This window comes from Hemiscyllium ocellatum, chromosome 47 (genome assembly GCF_020745735.1).
Source record: "Hemiscyllium ocellatum isolate sHemOce1 chromosome 47, sHemOce1.pat.X.cur, whole genome shotgun sequence".
NCBI classification, from domain to species: domain Eukaryota; kingdom Metazoa; phylum Chordata; class Chondrichthyes; order Orectolobiformes; family Hemiscylliidae; genus Hemiscyllium; species Hemiscyllium ocellatum.
Window position 1 is genome coordinate 6,703,617 of NC_083447.1, and position 19,578 is coordinate 6,723,194.

The 19,578-nt window shown below is 46.3% G+C and overlaps 1 protein-coding gene across 2 annotated transcripts in view; it reads left to right on the forward strand.

Annotated features, from left to right (window-relative positions):
* Positions 1 to 12,960, forward strand: part of mrpl28 (mitochondrial ribosomal protein L28) — a 13,239-nt gene extending 279 nt beyond the window's left edge. For both annotated transcript variants that reach the window (XM_060856082.1, XM_060856081.1), the window contains exons 2-6: positions 1,895 to 2,196; positions 4,615 to 4,767; positions 6,276 to 6,410; positions 10,124 to 10,210; positions 12,315 to 12,960. In XM_060856082.1, coding sequence (XP_060712065.1) covers positions 1,909 to 2,196; positions 4,615 to 4,767; positions 6,276 to 6,410; positions 10,124 to 10,210; positions 12,315 to 12,413 — 762 coding nt within the window. In that variant the 5' untranslated portion in view covers positions 1,895 to 1,908 and the 3' untranslated portion in view covers positions 12,414 to 12,960. The remainder of the gene's footprint in view (positions 1 to 1,894; positions 2,197 to 4,614; positions 4,768 to 6,275; positions 6,411 to 10,123; positions 10,211 to 12,314) is intronic.
* The last annotated feature ends 6,618 nt before the right edge of the window (positions 12,961 to 19,578 follow it).

Sequence of the window (19,578 nt, forward strand, 5' to 3'; positions counted from 1 at the left end):
CCCCCCTTCCCCCCCTTTCCCTTCCCCCCCTTCCCCCCCTTTCCCTTCCCCCCCCTTCCCTTCCCCCCCTCCCCCCCTTTCCCTTCCCCCCTCCCCCCCTTTCCCTTCCCCCCCCTCCCCCCTTTCCCTTCCCCTTCCCCCCCCTTTCTCCAAATACTCCCCCATCCTTTTTTTGGGAAACACCACCCCAAGCATGGAGAGGGGGAGGGTAAAAGAGCTGAGTGCGTGATGCCTTCAGCAGTCGAATAGCCTGCCAGTATCTCCCCCCCCCCCCCGAGTTGGTCACCCATGGGGGGAGGGCGGGTGGGGTTAGGTGCAAAAAGAGGGAAATGGAGGAGGGTGTACAAGAGCAGAGTCTGTGATACCTACTGCAGTCGAATAGGCCACCACCTCCTGTGGTACTGGCCTAGGGGGACCCTATCCCTTTGAAAAGGCAGAGACTGGAGGGGAATGTCTAAGGGGGGCTGCGTGGGATTCTGAGGGGAGGCAGGTGGGATTAGATTAGATTTGATTACTTATAGTGTGGAAACAGGCCCTTCGGCCCAACAAGTCCACACTGACCCACTGATGCGCAACCCACCCGTTCCCCTACATTTACCCTTTTTTTACCTAACACTACGGACAATTTAGCATGGCCGATTCACCTGACCTGCACATCTTTGGACTGGGAGACCAGACGCTTGTATTCTGAAGAAGAGTCACTGGACCTGAAACGTTGGAGGAACATTTGAGGACTCTGGGTCTATCCTCACTGGAGTGTAGAAGGATGAGGGGGAAATCTAATTGAAACTTAGAGAATACTGAATGGCCTGGACAGATTGGATGTTGGGAAGATGTTTCCATTGGTTGGAAAGTCTAGGACCTGAGAGCACAGCCTTAGAGTAAAGGGAAGACCTCTTAGAATGGCGATGAGGAGAAACATCTTCAGCCAGAGAGTGGTGAACCTGTAGAATTCATTTCTACAGAAAGCTCTGGAGCCCAGCTCATTGAGTATATTTAAAACAGAGATAGATTAGGTTCTTAAGTATTAAGGGTTATGGGGAGGAGGTGGGAGAATGGGGTTGAGAAACATGATTGAGTGGCAGAGCAAAAACGATGGGCTGAATTGCCTAATTTCTGCTCCTCTTATCTTATGATACGTTAACTGTTTTTTTTCTCTCTCTCTCTCTCTCTCTCTCTCGCTCCACAGATGCTACCAGACCTGCTGAGATTTTTCAGCAATGTAATGCTTTTGTTAGCCCCTTATGTGTTTTTTTAACCTTGCAGTGTAGAGACAGGAGCAAGGCACTCAGCCTCTTTGCTCATTGCTGGCTCTTCAAAAGAGCCGCCCCATTGGTCCTGTTCCACTGACCCTTTCTGGCTGGGGATGGCGTTTACATTTTTTCTCTACACTTGGAAAGAAAGAAACAAAATCAGAAATTGCTGGAGAAACTAAGCAGGTCTGGCAGTATCTATGGAGCGAAAATAAGGGTTACTGTTTTCGGTACAGTCACCTTTCTTGAAGCAGGTGGGACTTGAAACCAAGCCTTCTAGCTTAGAGATGGGGACAGTAGCACTGCCCCACAAGAGCCCTTGCTCCTACTTTATGTTTGTATCCCACAAAAGCTTGGCACGATTGCTCAGTGCAGCACCAATGCATGAGGGATGGTGATCCTGAAATGCAACTTGCACCTGCATTGGCCTGGCTCAGAAGTGGCACTGTTACCACTGGGGTGGACAGGAGTTGCAGTGTATTCTAACCTAGGAGACAGTGAGGTCTGCTGATGCTGGAGATCAGAGTTGAGTGTGTGTTGCTGGAAAAGTGCAGCCGTTCAGGCAGTATCCGAGGAGCAGAAAAACCGGGAATGTATATTAACCTGCTTTTTTTCCCTCTGGACTGACCCATCCCCTTTAGGTCAGGCTGGGGTCATGCCCCTCCACAAGTACTCCCCCAAGATCTGGCACTTACTGCGACTAAAGCAGGGGATCTACTCACGGTTGCCAGCCCATTATCTCCGCTCCCTCGAAGAGACGCAGGAGCCCACGCCAGTTCACTTTAAGCCCCACGGGGTTAAATACAAGCGGAACCCGCATACCGGGCAACCGGAACGTGTGGAAGATGTGCCAATTCCCATCTACTACCCTCCGGAGTCTCAGAGAGGGCTGTGGGGAGGAGAAGGCTACGTACAAGGATTCAGATACGCCAATAACGACAAGGTATGGAGTAACACCCAAAAGATGACCACCTTCTGTGTTCTTCTCCCTCCCATTTCAGAAACCTTCAGTGTCACATCCTGCGCCTACCTGGGTGGTCACTCCTTTTAAATTTAACGCTCTTGTAGAATCTCTGCAGTGTGGAAGCAGGCCATTCAGCCCATCGGGTCCACACTGTCACTCCCAGAGCATCCCACCCTATCCCTATAACCGTGCATTTCGCATGACTATCCCACCGAGCCTGCACACTACAGGGTAATTTAGCACAGACGATCCACTTAACCTGCACATCTTTGGACTGTGGGGGGAAACCAGAGCACCTGGAGGAAACCCATGCCAACGCAGGGAGAATGTGCAAACTGCACACAGACAGTCGCCCGAAGGTGGAATCGAAGCAGGGTCTCTGGCGCTGTGAGGCAGCAGTGCTAACCACTGTGCCACCCTAGCCTTCTGTTCAAGTAGCTCCATTCTCCCTGAAACTTCTGAGCAGCCTCCATGGTGACCTCTGCACTCTTCCAATTCATTGAGTCATTAGATCACAGAAGGGGTCCATTCAACCCATTGAGGTCATGTTGGCCCTCACTAATCCATTCAGTCTCATTCCTTCCTGTCGCCTGAAAGTTGATTTCCCTGAAGTGAAGTTGTTCTTCGACTCCTCTTCCACCCTCCTCACAGGCAGCAAGTTCCAGTTCATTACCACTTGTTGCCTAAATGCCTTCTTCCTCACCTCTTCTTCCCCCCATCCTTTATATATCTTAAAACCTTAAATTTATGTCTCCCTGGTCCTTAACTCCTGCACACACCTTTTCCCTGTCCACCATTTCTAAACCTGTCATCATCCTGTATACTTCACTGAGATCTCCTCTTTGTTTCAATCAGAAAACCCCCCAGCTTCTCCAGCCTAATTTTCTAGCTAAAATTCCTCATCCCTGGAACCATTCTGGTAAATCTCCTCTGCACCCTTTCAGGGACCACTATATCCTTCCTAAAGTGTGGGAGCACAATGCCTTAACTGGGCTTAATCAGAGGTGTATACAGGTTCAGTACAACTTCCTGCTTTCGACCTTTTGAGACCTACAAATTGGTGAGGTGGGTAGGGCGAGGATGTTTCCGTTTGAGGGAGAATCTAGAATTAGGGGCCAATGTTTGAAAATGAGGAGTCACGCATTTAAGACAGAGGTGAGGTGAAATTCCTCTGACTGAGGATCCTTAGGATTCTCATCAAAAGGCAGCGGAAGCAGAGTCTTTGAATATTTTTAAGAAGTGGTCGATAAGTTATTGATAAATACGGGGACAAAGGTGATGCAAGGGGTAGGTGGAAACACGGCTTAATCAGAGTAACCATGAGCTTATGGAATGGTGGAGCAGGAATGAGAAGAATAGGCATTGACCAAATTCCTATGTTTGTGTGTTCAAATCTACATCTGTTCATGAAGTTTCAAAATCCTACAAGCTTTGCTATTTGTGCCAATATATCCTCCTACTTTCACTAATCTATGTGTGTCCTGGCCCTGTACTCCTGCCCGATTTTAAATTGCTGTACTTGACTGCCATACTTCAGCTGCCTTGACCCCTGAGCTCTCGAATTCCCTTCCCTAGACCTTTCCATCTCTCTGTCTTCCTTTTAAGGCATTCCTTAGATCGACCGTTGGTCAACATGCATCTCCTTGTGTGAATTTGCCTCAAATTTCCACCGAACAGCGCTCTGGGAGATCGCTTCAAGGTCGGAAGGCAGGGCAAGCAGCTGAGCTCAGGACAAGCTGCTGATGGCGCGGCCACTGACCGTGAGACGATACTCATAGATTCCCTACAGTGTGGAAATAGGCCATTTGGCCCAACAAGTCCACACCGACCCTTCGAAGAGTACCCCACCCAGACCTATTCCCTTACCCTATAACTCTACATTTCCCCTGATTGATGCACCTAACCTGCACATCCCTGGGCACTATGGGACAATTTAGCATGGCCAATCCACCCTAACCTGCACATCCCTGGGCACTATGGGACAATTTAGCATGGCCAATCCACCCTAACCTGCACATCCCTGGGCACTATGGGACAATTTAGCATGGCCAATCCACCCTAACCTGCACATCCCTGGACACTATGGGACAATTTAGCATGGCCAATCCACCCTAACCTGGATATCTTTGGATTGTGGGAGGAAACCGGAGCACCCGGAGGAAACCCACACAGACACAGAAAGAATGTGCAAACTTCACATGTTCGCTTGAGGCTGGAATCGAACTTGGGTCCCTGGCGTTGTGAGGAAGCCATGCTGAGCCACTGTGCTGTCCCACGAACATCAGGGATGCTCCAAGCACCAGAGGTTGGGTACTCCACAGTTTGAAGGCTAGCCCATCACAGCTCGAGTCTATCACAACCTCCTCTCTCTGACTGACTGTTTGTTTGCCTCTACAGCTGTCCACACGCTTGAGGAAGACGTGGAAGCCACAGTTGTTTATGCGAGAGCTTTTCAGTGAAATCCTGGATAAAACCTTCACCATCCAGGTGACCATGCGGACTCTAGACCTAGTGGACGCTTGTTACGGTTTTGATTTCTATATCTTGAAGGTAAGGGTCTCGCTGATTGATTTAAGCCAGGGAGTATTTTGCTCATTGGTCAGGTGCCTGTTCTCCCCTTCACCTCATGGAGAATCCAAAATTGTCTCCACGGTAAGCGTTAATAGCAGAATGAAAGTCAGCTCTGATCGAAAGGGAAAACAAGATACAAACCCTGCAGAGGGGAGGACAAAGCAATATCAAAATGGAGCAAGTTGTTGGACTCAACTCTGAGGAGAAAGTGAGGTCTGCAGATGCTGGAGTATCAGAGCTGAAAATGTGTTGCTGGAAAAGCGCAGCAGGTCAGGCAGCATCCAAGGAACAGGAAATTCAACGTTTCAGATTCCTGATGAAGGGCTTATGCCCGAAACGTTGAATTTCCTGTTCCTTGGATGCTGCCTGACCTGCTGCGCTTTTCTAGCAACATATTTTCAGAACTCAACTCTGAGCCCAGAAGGCAGTAAAGTAGCTGATTGGAAGGTGAGGTGATGTTCCTTGAGCTTGCGTAGTGTTTCACTGGGACACGACGGCAAATCAAAGATAGAAATGAAGGTGTGAGAGCAAGATGGGAGCTTGTCAGCTCAATGGTTAGCACTGCTGCCTCACAGCACCTGGGTTCGATTCCACCCTCGGGTGACTGTGTGGAGTTTGCACATTCTCCCCGTGTCTGCGTGTGTTTCCTCCGGGTGCTCAGGTTTCTTCCCACAGTGCAGGTTAAGTGGATTGGCTATATTAAATTGCCCATAGTGTGCAGGCTAGTTGGATTAGTCGTGAGTAATATAGGGTGAAGGGGTAGACCTGGGTGGACTGCTGTACAGTTGGGCCAAATGGCCTGTTTCCACACTGTTGGGATTCTATGATGAATTGAAAAGACAAGCGACTGAAAAGTCTGGATTTTACTGGCGACTGTGTTTTTACTTTCAGACAGAACTGGCCTTCATTCTGTTACTAACGCTCACTCGACGTATGGCACGTGCTAAATTGTGATGACGATGTAAATAAAACCAATGGTCATAATTTGTAACACTGTTAGGGACAATCAATGAAATAAAAAGTAAAACAATTGTACCATTATGATCCTCTCAATATGCAGTTAATTGAAGTACGTTACACAGTGGATGTTGCTTTAATTTACAGACTAGAAATGCAATCTGCATTTTGTCGTGAAGTTCAGAGATCAGATGTTGTGAGGATGAGTTCATTAAATTTTCAATCATTTGTCTGTTCCTTGGCGTTCGCACAGAGGGTGGTGTGTAAATGGAATGAGCTGCCAGAGGAAAGAGTAGAGGCGGGTGCAGTAACAACACTTAAAAGACATTTGGAGGTGGATAGAAAAGGTTTAGAGGGATGTGGGCCACGGGCAAATGGGGCTAGTTTAGTTTGGGAAGCCTGGTTGGCATGGATGGGTTGGGCCAAAGGGCCTGTTTCCATGCTGTATGATTCTGACTCTATTCTGGGAAATTGACCTCACAGGGGACTAACCGTCTATTTGTTTTAATTTGGTACAAATCATTTTCCAGACACCCAAAGTCGACCTAAATTCAAAGCTGGGGATGGATCTTAAAAGGGCAATGCTCCTGAGACTCGCTCGCAAGGACACGGAGCTATACCCTGATGATGCAGAGAAACGGGAACGCATCTATAACAAATACAAGGTATGGTGTAGGGTTTGGAATACAGGGGCATTGTATTTTGCATGGGATGTGGGTATGGCTGGGCAAGACCAGCGTCTGGGACAAGCCCATCACTGACTCACCCTTGCACTGATTGACTTGTCCATTTCAGAGGGCATTCAAAAGTCAGCCACATTGCCATTGGTCTGGAGTCATATGAAAGTTAAGGACAGCAGATGTCCTTCCCTGAAGGGTATTAGTGAACCAGAATTGGGTTTTTTTTTATCACAATTAATGATCGTTATCAGATTTATGAATTAAGTTTAAATTCTGTCAGTTGCCTTGGTGGGATTTGAACCCCTTGTCCATTAGTCTAGCCTCTGGATTATTACCACAAGGCCACTATATCCCCATCCTCCCATGATGTAGAATCAAGGTTGCAACATACAGTGGACCAAATGGCCTCCTCCTTCATTTTGCTGACCCTCTATGACAGCAGACCCACTTTCCCCACTCCCTCCTTTCTAAGTGGCAAAATGTCCAGCATTGTATTTCAGACCCAAACTACTGATTATTTTTTAAAAAAATCTTTTTCCTCAGTGTTTCCTTTGCTGCTTTCAATCAATGCCCTCTAGTTTCATGTTGCTTCCCACAACAGGAACAACTTCTCCCCCTCTACTGTGTCCTGGCCCATCATGGTTTTGGCACACCCCCATGAAATCTCCTGTCAGTCTACTCCTCTGTTGCAGCCTCTCGAATATATCCTCCTATCTAGAGTTTAAACGTTCCTTAGCCTGAATCTTCTCTGCATGTTCCCTTGTCATTTAAAACCGTCCGAAAGTATGGTGCCCAGTGTTTCAGCTGAGGCCAGTCAATCTCACAGAAATGTTCACTTTGACTTCCTCACTAATGGACTCCTCGCCTAGATTTTTAAAACCCAGAATCTCCAATGCCTTAGTAATCATTTTCTCAACCTGTACTGCCACCTCCAATGATTTGTGTACGTATAGATGTATTTTATCAACTTGCACAGACATGTCATAACATACCTGGGTTCAGATGGGTCTTGCAATTGAACCTCTGGCCCAGAGGTAGGGTCGCTACCACTGTGCCACTTATATCTCCAGGTGCACCTCCTCTAGTTTCATATAGAGGGATGCTTTGAGTTTGTTGCACAGTTCGGGAACCCTGTCCCATGATGAGGTTAGACAGGCTGGGGTTGTTCTTAATCCTGAGATGTTCAGAGGCAGGAGTTCAAGGATGAGTGACATTTGACCATAAGCTAAGTGGTCTCCTGGTCCTATCATGCATGTTCCACCGAAAACTGGGATCAAAGCTGATCTGCAACCAACTCCATGAACCACTGGAGAGGATTTAAACACAGAGTTCAAAATGATGAGGGTATAGGCAGAGCAAATAACTGTTTCCAGTTGTAGCAGGGTCACACAGATTTACGATAAGCAGCAATAGAACAAAAGGCAGCTGAGAATTCTTATTTTACTAAGCGTTATACTGATTTAGGATGTGCTGTAAGAGAGGCCATTGGAAGCATATTTGAGAGCAACTTTCCAAAGGGATTTGGCAAAAAGAAGTTTATAGGCCAGTGGGGAAGGAGTTGGGAGAAAGTGAGGACTGTAGATGCTGGAGGTCAGAGATGGAGTGTGGTGTTGGAAAAGCACAGTCAGTGAGGCAGCATCCGAGGAGCAGGAGAGTCGATGTTTCGAGCATAAGCCCTTCATTGGGAATCGGGGTTGGCACTAATTGGAGGAACCTGGAGTGTTGATCCCTTAGCTAAGGAACAATAGCCCTGGCTTAGACAGAGTGACACCAGTGTTCATCCTAGGATGATGGCACTGTCCGATGAGAAAAGGTTGAAGAGACCAGGCTTGTGTTCTGTAGAATTTATAAGAATTTCATTGAAACTTAGAAATTTCTTACAGAATAAATGCAGGAGATTTTCTCTGGTGGGAGGGTATTGTAAGATCAGGGAAGTCAGTTGGAGCAGAACAGGACTTTGGTTAGGCCTTGGCTGGAGTATTGTGTGGCATTCTGCTCACCACACTATAGGAAGGATGTGATTACACTGGAAGGGGTGCAGAGGAGATTCATCAGGGCATTGCCTATGAAGTGAGGCTGAGATTGAGGTGTGAAAGAGTATTGAGCTAGTCTGGAAAGGATTATACAAAGGGTAGTGGGAATCTGGAATGCACTGCCTGGGATGGTTAGTTGAGGTGGTAGCCTCAAAATCATCGCAAGTGCTCATCCAGGCACTTTTTAACGTCAAGGCTATGAGCCGAGTGCTGGAAGTGGGATTAAGTGTAGATTTAGGATGTCAGTGCACACTTGATGCGCCTAAGATCCTCGTCTGTACTTTGATTCTATGATAGATTTCTTGATATTAAAGATATCAGGGTGTAGGGCTAGTGCGGGCTGTTTCAATGAGCTGCAAACGCACTCGAGGCCAAACTGTCTTCTGTGCTATACTGTGCTTCGAGATTATACTAAGATAGAATTAAATTTGAAATGCTACAAGCAGGTGCAGAAAATAATTGAGAAAACTAATAGAATACCAGCCTTTATATCAGATATAAGGATGTGGAAGTATTAGAACATAGAACGTAGAAAAATACAGCGCAGTACAGGCCCTTCGACCCTCGACGTTGCGCCGATCCAAACCCACCGAACCTCCGCTAGCCCACTTTCCTCCATATGCCTATCCAATGCCCGTTTAAATGCCCATAAAGAGGAGAGTCCACCACTGTTACTGGCAGGGCATTCCATGAACTCACGACTCGCTGAGTAAAGAATCTACCCCTAACATCAGTCCTATACCTACCTCCCCTTACTTTAAAGCTATGCCCCCTCGTAATAGCTGACTCCATACGTGGAAAAAGGTTCTCATTGTCAACCCTATCTAGGGTTTTGCAGTTATACAAAACTGGTTAGACCTTACTGAGAAGCTGTGAGCAGATCGGCTGCACGACTTGGGAAGGATGTATTGGCCTTGAAAGAAGTAAGATGTAGGTTTACAAGAATAATACCTGGACTTTAGGGGTTACGTTATGAAGAGAAATTTGGCCTGTTTTCTGTAGAATTTAGAAGTTTAATTAGTGATCTGATTGCAGTCTTCAAGATATTAACAGGAAAACAGGATAAATAAAGATAAACTATTTCCAGTGTTTGAAGATTCTGGAATCATAGAATCCCTACAGTGCAGATAGAGGAGTTCAGCCCATCAATTCTGCCCTGACCCTCTGAAGGGCACCCCACTCTATCCCTGTAACCCTACATTACCATAGTTAACCCACCTAAGCCTGCATACTACGGGTCAATCCAACTAACTTGATATCTCGGGACAGTGGGAGGAAACCCTCACAGACACCGGGAGAATGTACAAACTCCACACGGGTGCCCGAAGGTGGAATCGAACCCAGGTCCCTGGCACTGTGAGGCAGCAGTGCTAACCACTGAGCCACCATGTCAACCGCTAGAACTAGGGGTCATATTCTAAAAATTGGGCCAGGCTGTTCAGGGTGATAGAATTTTGGAACTCTCTTCTACAAGTGGCAGTTGAAGCTAGAACTTTTGCTAATTTTAAATCTGAGGTAATGTTTTGTTAGGCAGATATACTAAGGGGTATGGGCTAAAGGCAGATACATGGCCACAGACCAGCCATGCCCTCATTGAATGGCCGAACAAGCTGGAGGGGCTGAATGGCCTACTTCTATTCCTGTGTAATTCCTTGTGTGTTGCAGGCGTTTGTAATTCCTGAAGAGGAGGCGGAGTGGGTCGGTCTGAGCCTTGAGGAAGCTGTGCAGAAACAAATGCAGCTGGAGAAGAAGGTAAGAATTAAAATTCCCACCTCAGTCTTTAAACCACAACCCCGCCTCTTTTAAAATATTATAGGCCGATGGTTGTCCTTGTATTTAAAGTGGGCTGTGGAGCTAGAGTGGGTGAGTGGGATCTACAATAAAGCTCTGTTATCTGGTACCCTACTGACTGTAACCTCTGATATCCCCCTCTCCCAGCCATCACTGTACTATATAAAATAGCAACATCTGACTGTACTGAAAATAAATACTACTGGAAATCACAGCAAATCAGGCAGCATCCATAGAGAGAGAGAGCAAGCTAACGTTTCGAGTTTAGATGACTCTTCGTCAGAGTTGAAGGTTGAAGTTCTTTTCCCTCTGTAGTCGAGGTGATAAAAATCATAGGAGGGGAGGCCCTGTGTCTGCAGGTTATAGTTTACAGCAAGGCAGGTTTTCATTAAGTTCTCACTGTTACCCGAGAACTGCAATGAATTAACTGGCATTTTTTGATTTACCAGCGCATTCCAATCCCAGTGCTGGATAACACCAATTTTACTTTTTGATAAGTGATTTTTCTGGGTGAAGATATAATACTCTCTCTAATTTAAAGTTACTTTGGCAAAGGCACTTTGGTGAAAGACAAATCTGATTAACAATTGTAAGAAACTGAATTTCAATGAATATTGGAAATAACTTATGGATCAATAAACAAGATGGCAATTGTTTTGTATTAGATTCAATTAAAAAGCTACAATGTTTTTAAAAAAAGCACCAATTTTACTATAATTTAATGGCTAGTTCATAGGGGTGGCAGAGGTACGTTGGGCAGAATGGCCTCCTCCTGTGTTGCATCAGTGTGCGAAAAGGGAACATGGTTATTTTATATAAAAGCATGCCACCTAACTTGCATATCTTGGGACTGTGGGAGGAAACCCCCACAGACACAGGGAGAATGTACAAACTCCACACAGACAGTTGCCCGAAGGTGGAATCGAACCTGGGTCCCTGGCACTGTGAGGCAGCGGTGCTAACCACTGAGCCACCATGTCAACCGCTAGAACTAGGGGTCATATTGAAAGCAGGTGGACTCCCTGTTCACTGCCTTAAGCATTGACCACCCCCCACAACTGACACACCAGTATTGATGTGTACCATTTACAGCACTGTAGCAGTTTACTCAGGCTCCTTCGTCAGTCCCTTCCAGACCCAGTGCCTGAACGGGCCAGAAAAACAAGGGCAGCAATGGGACACCACCAGCTGTCAGTTCCTCTCCAGGGTACACCATCCTGACTCTTTGTTCTAATTCACTCATGGAGTGTGGGTGATACTGACTTGGTCAGCAATCATTCCCTATCCATAGTTGCCCTTGAGAAGGTGATGGTGAGTTGCAGCCCTTTTGATGCACAATAGCCACAGGAAGAATTCCAGGATTTTGACTCGGCGCTGAAAGAATGGTGATATTTTTCCAAAACTGGCTGGCTGAGTAGTTTGCAGGGATTCTCGCAGGGGTTGGTGTTCCCATCTGTCTGCTGCCCTTGTCCTTTGTGATGGAAATGGTCATGGGTTTGGAAGCTTTGGTGAGTTGCTGCAGTGAATCTTGTGGAGAGTATATACTGCTGCAACTGAGCATCAGTGGTAGAGGGAGTGCATGAGATATCAATCAAACAGGATGCTTTGTCCTGGATGGTGTTGAGAATCTTGATGGTGGACAGGCTTTGGGGAATCAGGAGGTGAGTTACTTACTGAAGGGGTCCAAGCATCTGACCTGATTTTGTAGCCACAGTATTTCTATTGCTCGTCTGCTTCAGGTTCAGTCAAAATGCAGCTGTCCCTGAGCCAAAAGTCTTGAGCATCCACCCCAGCAGCACTGTGGGTATCCCTCCACTACATGAACTGCAGCAACCCAACTCCACCACCATCTTCTCAAAGGCAGTTAGGAATGGGCAACAAAACATGATCTCACCAGTGACCTCCGCACCCCAGGGAGGAATGAATGAAGAAAAACTGATAGCGACTTGAATGTTCAGCTGTCCGCAGCTTCCTGATGGAAAAAGAACTGTTGTCCGCTAAGTGACCGGAATCTCAGGCAATGACCTTCATGCCTTAACCTATATTTCTCAAATTTGTATTTCAGGATCCTGTGCCGCTGTTTAAAGTTTATGCTGAGGAACTGGCCCATGAACTGAGAATGCAGAAATTGTCGGAGCCAGTGGTCATAGGCAAGAAATCCTAACGGAGCGTGGCCCCTTTAAGATCATCAGAGCCACAGGTTATTTAACCAGTGAAAGATGTGTTTTGGTGATGCTGTTATCAGCTGACCTCCCTGCCAGTGTTGACAAGAATCCTCAGAGGTTAAAGTGACTGAACTTGTGACTTGGAGTCCAAATTAAAATGCAGACTTTCCTTTTGTACAGTAAGGTGGTGGTCAAGCCACTTTGTGAAATGCGATTGCTAATTAACAATCAGACGAGGAATGTTTTCACGTGTTGGTGTTTCTCATTCTGTCAAGAAAATAATTACGGGAATCCCTTTTAAATATCTGGAGGGTTCAAATCATTTAATTTTATGTACGCTAGGGTTATAACCTGGAGCCAGTTCCCTTTGTCCAAACTGCACCAAACGTTAAATAAAAACTGAAAGACCTGCAGACATCGTAAGTCAGAAACAGAAATTTCTGGAAAAGCTCAGCAGGTCAGGCACCATCTTTGGAGAGAAATCGGTGTTAATGTTTTGGGTCAAGTGACTCTTCCTCAGCAAGTAAACCGTATTGTGTTTCCCCACCCTGCTGTCATTTATTGTTGGCTGCAATTCTGTAAGTTTAATTTTATTTGCTCGTGGGAAGTAGGTGTTACTAGCTGGGCTGACAGTTTTTGCCAGTCCCTAATTCTCTCGCCGCTAATTGAGAGTCAAACCCTTCCAAGTCCATTTTGATTTAGCTCCCTTCCTACCTCTTCCTCGCCCTTTGGTCTGCATTACCCTTTGTATATAAATTAATGAACGGAAAGACACAGTTGTTTCACTGGTGGTGGTTAATGGATGAAAAATACTATGGGTGATTTGGGGTGGGGTGGGAGCTGGGCAGTAAAATGTATCATTCAGTTGTGTGTTGGAGAACCTCTGGATATTAGAGACAAATTTAAAGAGTAAAGAGCTGGTATTTACTGCAAATAAACTGAGCAGTTGGAAACATGGATAGTGGTAAATAGCTGGAAATTGTCACAGGTTATTTGGTTCAGTTTTGAATGTTTTTGAGGCAGCACAGTGGCTCTATGGTTAGCACTGCTGCCTCACAGCGCCAGGGACCTGAGTTTGACTCCAGCCTTGGGCAAAAGCTTGGGTGGAGTTTGCACATTCTGCTCGTGTCTGTATCGGTTTCCTCCCAGAGTCCAAAGATGTGCGAGTTAGGGTGGATTAGCTGTGCTAAATTTCCCATAGCGTGTAGGTTGGGTGCATTAGTTAGGAGTAAATATAAGGTAGGGGGAATGGGTCTGGATGGGTTCCTGTTCGGAGGGTCGGTGTGGACTTGTTGGGTCCAAGGGCCACGCTGTAGGGATCCTATGATATCCCTTCCAAATATGAGAGAAAAAGGACAACCACGTTGCTATGAGACTGAAGTCGTATGTAGATCGGACTGAGGATGGTGGCTTTCTTTCCCTCAAGGACATTAATGAACCAGGTGGGTTTTCTGACAAATAACCGTGCTAATGCGGTTACCATCAGGCTAATCTTTTATGGCACTTCCTTTTAAAATTCCAATTTCACCATCTGCCTTCTTAGGGTTTGAACCCATAACCCCACAACATTGGCTTTGCCTCTTGAGTCAGGAGTCGCATGAGCTAACGTTGACCCTGCAACATGTGAATTGGAGAAATGTAGCACAGAACCAGGCCATTTGGCCTGTGCTGTCCATGCTAGCTCTCTGCCAGCAAGCCGAGTCCTCCTCCCCTACCTATTCCCATGGCCCTATCAATTTTTGTCATTTCTGATAACAATCTAGTTTTCTTTTGAAAGCCACGGTTGAACCTGCCTCCTCCAAACTCCTCAGGCCGCACATTCCAGATCTTAACCGCTTGGTGCATAGAAATTATTTCCTCATGTCAACTTCGCTACTTTTGCTATTCTCCATATTTGTTTTCTCTCATTCCCCATCCTTGTACCAACGGGAACAGTTTCTCTTTATCCAGTCTGCCCAGACCGCTCATGGTTTTGAATACCTCTATCAAATGTCCTCTCCATTTTCATAACAGCTCCAACTTCTCCAACTTACCAACGTAGCTAAAGTCTCTCATTCTCCAGAGTCATTCTCGTGAATCTTTTCTGTACCATCTCTAAGGTCCTGATATCCTTTCCAAAGTGTAGTATCCAGAACTGGACACAGTCCGTCACTGCCCCTCCCCCTCTGAAATCACTGACTGAATTAACCCAGGTTGCAGAGGTCAAGTAAAAATCTCAACGGTCTGATGTGGAAAGGTTGGTGATGTTCCTGTATTTCATGCAAAGAGGAAGGACAGTATGTCAAATGGCGAAAATGCTTCCTCAATCGATCCGTGAGAAACTACAGTCCCACTTGATTCCCTGTCTGCTGTTCTCCCTCACAGAGAGCTCTGTGCTTGCTTGGTGCACAGCTGCTGATTTTTAACCCTTACTATGCATTGTACCTTGCATGTTCTCCATTCTGGAGTCGGCCATATGTGGACTATGGAATGGGACTCAGGCATCCTGTACAGGCTTGGGGGTAACTTGGGTGGCATGGTGGCTCAATGGTGGCTCTCGCCTCACAGTGCCAGAGATCTATGTACAATCCCAGCCTTGGGCAGTTATCTGTGTGGAGTTTGTCCCCATGTCTGTGTGGGTTTCCTCCAGCAGTCCGAGGATGTGCAGGTTAGGTGGATTGGCTGTGCAAATTAGGGTGGCACAGTGGCTCAGTGGTTAGCACTGCTGCCTCACCACACCAGGGACCTGGATTCAATTCCAGCCTCGGGCAACTGTCTGTGTGGAATATGTGCATTCTCCCTGTATCTGTGTGGGTTTCCTCTGGGTTCTCCAGTTTCCCCCCCACAATCCAAAGCTGTGCAGATCAGGTGAATTAACCATGCTAAATTGCCTGTAGTGTTAGGTGCATTAGTCAGAGTAAATGGAGGGGAATGGATCTGGGTTGTTACTCTTCGGAGGGTTGATGTGGACTTGTTGGGTCAAATGACCTATTTCCATACTATAAGGAGTCTAAGCTAAGTTGCCCCATAGTGTTCAGGGATGTGCAGCTTGGGTGATTGGCCTTGGGAAATGCTGGGTTACAGGAACAGGGTAATAGGATAGGTCTGGGTGGGATTCTGTTTGGAGAAGTGATGGACCATCAGGCCTGCTCCAAACTGTAGGCGTTCTGTGAAAAAACAGGACAAAGGAACCTTACCCTACCTGCACCTGCTAATCAGGTACCAACTTGAATTGAGGGACAGCGTTGTCACCTCTAAGAGGGGCATGAATAGGGTAAATAGGCAAAGTCTTTTCCCTGGGGTTGGGGAGTCCAGAACTAGAGGATTTGGTTTAGGATGAGAGGGGAAAGATATAAAAGAGACCTACGGGGCAACTTTTTGACGCAGGGCGTGGTATGTGTATGGAATGAGCTGCCAGAGGAAGTGGTGGAGGCTGGTACAATTGCAACATTTAAAAGGCATCTGAATATATCTGGGTATGTGAATAGGGGGGGTTTGGAGGGATATGGATCGGGTGCTGGCAGGTGGGACTAGACTGGGTTGGGATATCTGGTCGGCATGGACGGGTTGGACCGAAGGGTCTGTTTCCATGCTGCACATCTCGATGACTCTAGACGTTTGTGGTTTCGAGCTCAGTATCTGGAATTCAGTTCAGTTTCAGCTGATGTTCCATTTTGGTGCTGAGGGGGTGCCACACTGTTAGAGCGGCTGCCTTCTGGATGTGACATGAAGTTGAACCTATTTACATGGATCACACTGCACTGAAGTTTCTGAATGAATAATCAGAAGCACCCAAAGACCACTCACCAAAAATCTTATTATGATTTGTTGGAGCATACTGTGCAGAAAATAGTTACTGAGAGTACACAGCTATCATTCCCAACAGTGTTGTGGCTGTGCAGTACTTGCAATGTTGTGGATGTGCATCCACTCTTAAGAATTTCAGCCCGTTTTTGAAAGCAGCTCCCCACCACCTGCTTGAAGGCAGTTACAGGAAGGGGAATAAACGCTGGCTTAGCTAGTGAGCAAATATAAAACAAAGCACTGCACTTCACATCAATTTGTTGCAGTTGACATTCTATCACGTGTCCTACTTCCCAGCCAATTTAAGACAATTGAAGCTGTAATATTGCTGGTTTATATTTTTAGTTGATACATTTTTACAGAGGGATCTATTCTTTGCAGACAGTAGGAATAATGTTCAAGCCTTGAATCGGTTTTGAATTACTCAGGAGCTTGGGGTGCCAGTGGCTTCCCTTAAGCTGAGGCATTGGAGAAAACAATCAGAGTCTATTTGTCAACCAATCAGCCTTTACTGTATAACCATCAGTTAGTGCTAACTCGAGCTGACGATCAATCCAGAGGCTCAAGCTTAAAGCTCTGGGTTCAAATCCCACTGTGACATTGGATGCAGTTTAGATTCAATTAATAAATCACGAAAGCTAGTCTCAGTGATGGGTGATCATGTGAACTGTCATCAAATTGCATCAAAACCCATCTGAATAAGGAGATCCTTGCCTGGTCTGGAATCCAGGCCCACAACAATGTAGTTGACTCATAAATGCCATCTGAAATGGCCTAGCAAGCCACTTAGTTTGAGGGCCTTGCCAGTGATGTCCACATCTCATGAGAGCATAAAGAAGCATCATGGCGGCTGCGGGCAATGTGTTAGAAGAGAGTTGGGGTGGGTGGGGCCTCGAGTTCAGTTCCATCCTCGGGTGACTGTCCGCCTGGAGTTTGCACGTTCTCCCCGTGTCTGTGTGGGTTTGCTCCAGTTTCCTTCCAAAGATGTGCAGGTCAGCTGATTTGGCCGTGCTATATTGCCCATCATGTCGAGGGATGTGTAGGCTGCGTGAATAAGCCATGGGAAATGCGGGGTTACAGTAACTGGTTAGCCTGGGTGGAATGCTGTTTAGAGAGTTGGTGTAGACTCGATGGGTCGAATGGTCTACTTCCACTCTAGGGATTTTCGAAAGAAATCCTGGAACCTGCACCACGATGGAAATCAAATACATAACAGTTGCAACCTGAGTGCTAGCACTTTAAGCCCTGACTTCAAAGGCTTTGGGTTCAAGTCGCACACCAGACATTTAGCCAGAAAAATCTATTCCAAGTATGACGTTCTTAGTGCAACACTCCCTCAGTGGTGTACTGACGTGGGTTCCATCTTTTGGATGAGACCTTAAAGTGAGGCAGTGTCTGGTTTGTAGATGGTGTGTGTCTGCTATTTTGAGCAAGAGGTCTCCTTAAAGTCTAGACCAGTGTTTATATCACAGTCATTTAAGACAATATATCATTGGGTTACTGCTTGTGAGATTTGCTGGGCACAAATTGGCAACGCTCCTAGATTCCCTAAAGTGTGGAAGCAGACCATTTAGCTCATCAAGTCTCCGCCAATCCTGCCAAGGGCATCCCACCCAGAACCACCCCATAACCCCACATTTGGTAAACCACCTAGCTTGTACATCCCTGGACACCATGGGCAATTTAGCATAGCCAATCCACCTAACTTGCACGTCTTCAGACTGTGGGAAGCCCACACACACACACACACACACTGGGAGAATGTCTGTGTGGTGTTTGCATAATCACCTAAGGGTGGAATTTGAGCGCAGGTCCCTGGTGCTGAGACAGCACTGTGCCACCCCCACTGGTTGGATCAGGTCATTTCACGAAGGCACCTCATTGACTGTGAAGTGCTTTGGGAAGGCCTTGAGGTTGTGAAAGGTGCTAGGGGAATGCAACTTGGAGGAGGAGGAGGAATTTGCAATAAAGTGAGCACTATTTTGAAAGGGAAGTTGCATTGAATTTTAGATTTCTAAGGGAAAGAGGCTGTAAGTGATAATAGAATTTGCTGTTTTGTATTTCATTGATTCCTTGGGACAAGACCGTCACTAGCAAGGCCAGCATTTGCTTTCCCTTGAACTGTGTGGCTTGCTGGGGCCATTTCAGAGTCATTGCTGTGCGTCTGGAGTCACGTGTAGGTTAGACCGGCAGATTTTTTTTCCTCCTTTTTTTATTTTATTAACCAGCGCAAATTACAAACAAAAAGTTAACATGAACAGCCGTATACAGGAAACCACAATTTACAGGGGAAAGGAGTGCCAAAGCCATTGAGCAGATTTTATTCCTCAAAGAGCATTAGTGAATCAGATGGGATTTTAACAGTACTCGATCATCATCTGCTTTCAATTCCAAATGTTATGAGTTGAATTCCACAAGATGTTGTGGCATGTGGTTTGAACCCACATTCATAGAGTCATAGAGATGTACAGCACGGAAACAGATCCTTCGATCCAACTCGTCCATGCCGACCAGATATCCCAATCCAATGTAGTCCCACCTACCAGCACCTGGTCCATATCCCTCCAAACCCTTCCTATTCATATACCCATCCAGATGCCTTTTAATTGCAATTGTACCAGCCTCCAACACCTTTGGCAGCTTATTCCATAGTTTTCCCAGATGCACGCCGATGTCCAGCGATACATGAATTCAAACAGTAACTGTGCAAGTTCACTGCTCTGTCAGTTAGCAATGTGGGTTTCTCTCTCTCTCTTTCTGTCTGTCTGTCTGTCTCTCCCTCTCTCTCTCTCTCTCTCTCTCTCCTGCACTGACCTCACCATGTGCTTCCTTTGTCTGTTCTTCTCCCTTTTAAAAGTGCTGTTGTGCTGACTTTTTTTTTCCCAAAACAATGCAAGAGCGTATAAAACGGTAATTGCTGCTCCTGGAATTCAAGGAAATCACTTCCCAACACCTAAAAAACCTCAAAAAAGGAGAAGCTGTTACAGCCAGAAATTTTTCCTGTCCTCCATCTTGGATTACCCAGAAAAATTCCCAGATCATTAGCCTAAGGCTCCCTAATCCAGTGACTCAATCACGACGTCAGCGTTTTCTCTGCTTCATGAGCTCTCAATAGGAATCTGATCTGTCCTTTATAAATCATGCAAGAGAGGATGGACGGCATTTTGGCTGAGACAGGTGATTGCTGTAAAAGGAGTCAGACCTGAGTAGAGAAATGTGACACTCGATACAGCAAATAAGGTGTAAGTGTTTCCATCCACAGAAGGATTTAGCTGATTGGAAAATGAACCAGAGTCAAGATCAGGAGAGCATACACCATGTGTAGTTTTCATCTCCAACATTAAGGAAGGATGCATGTACATCGGTGACAGTACAGTGAAT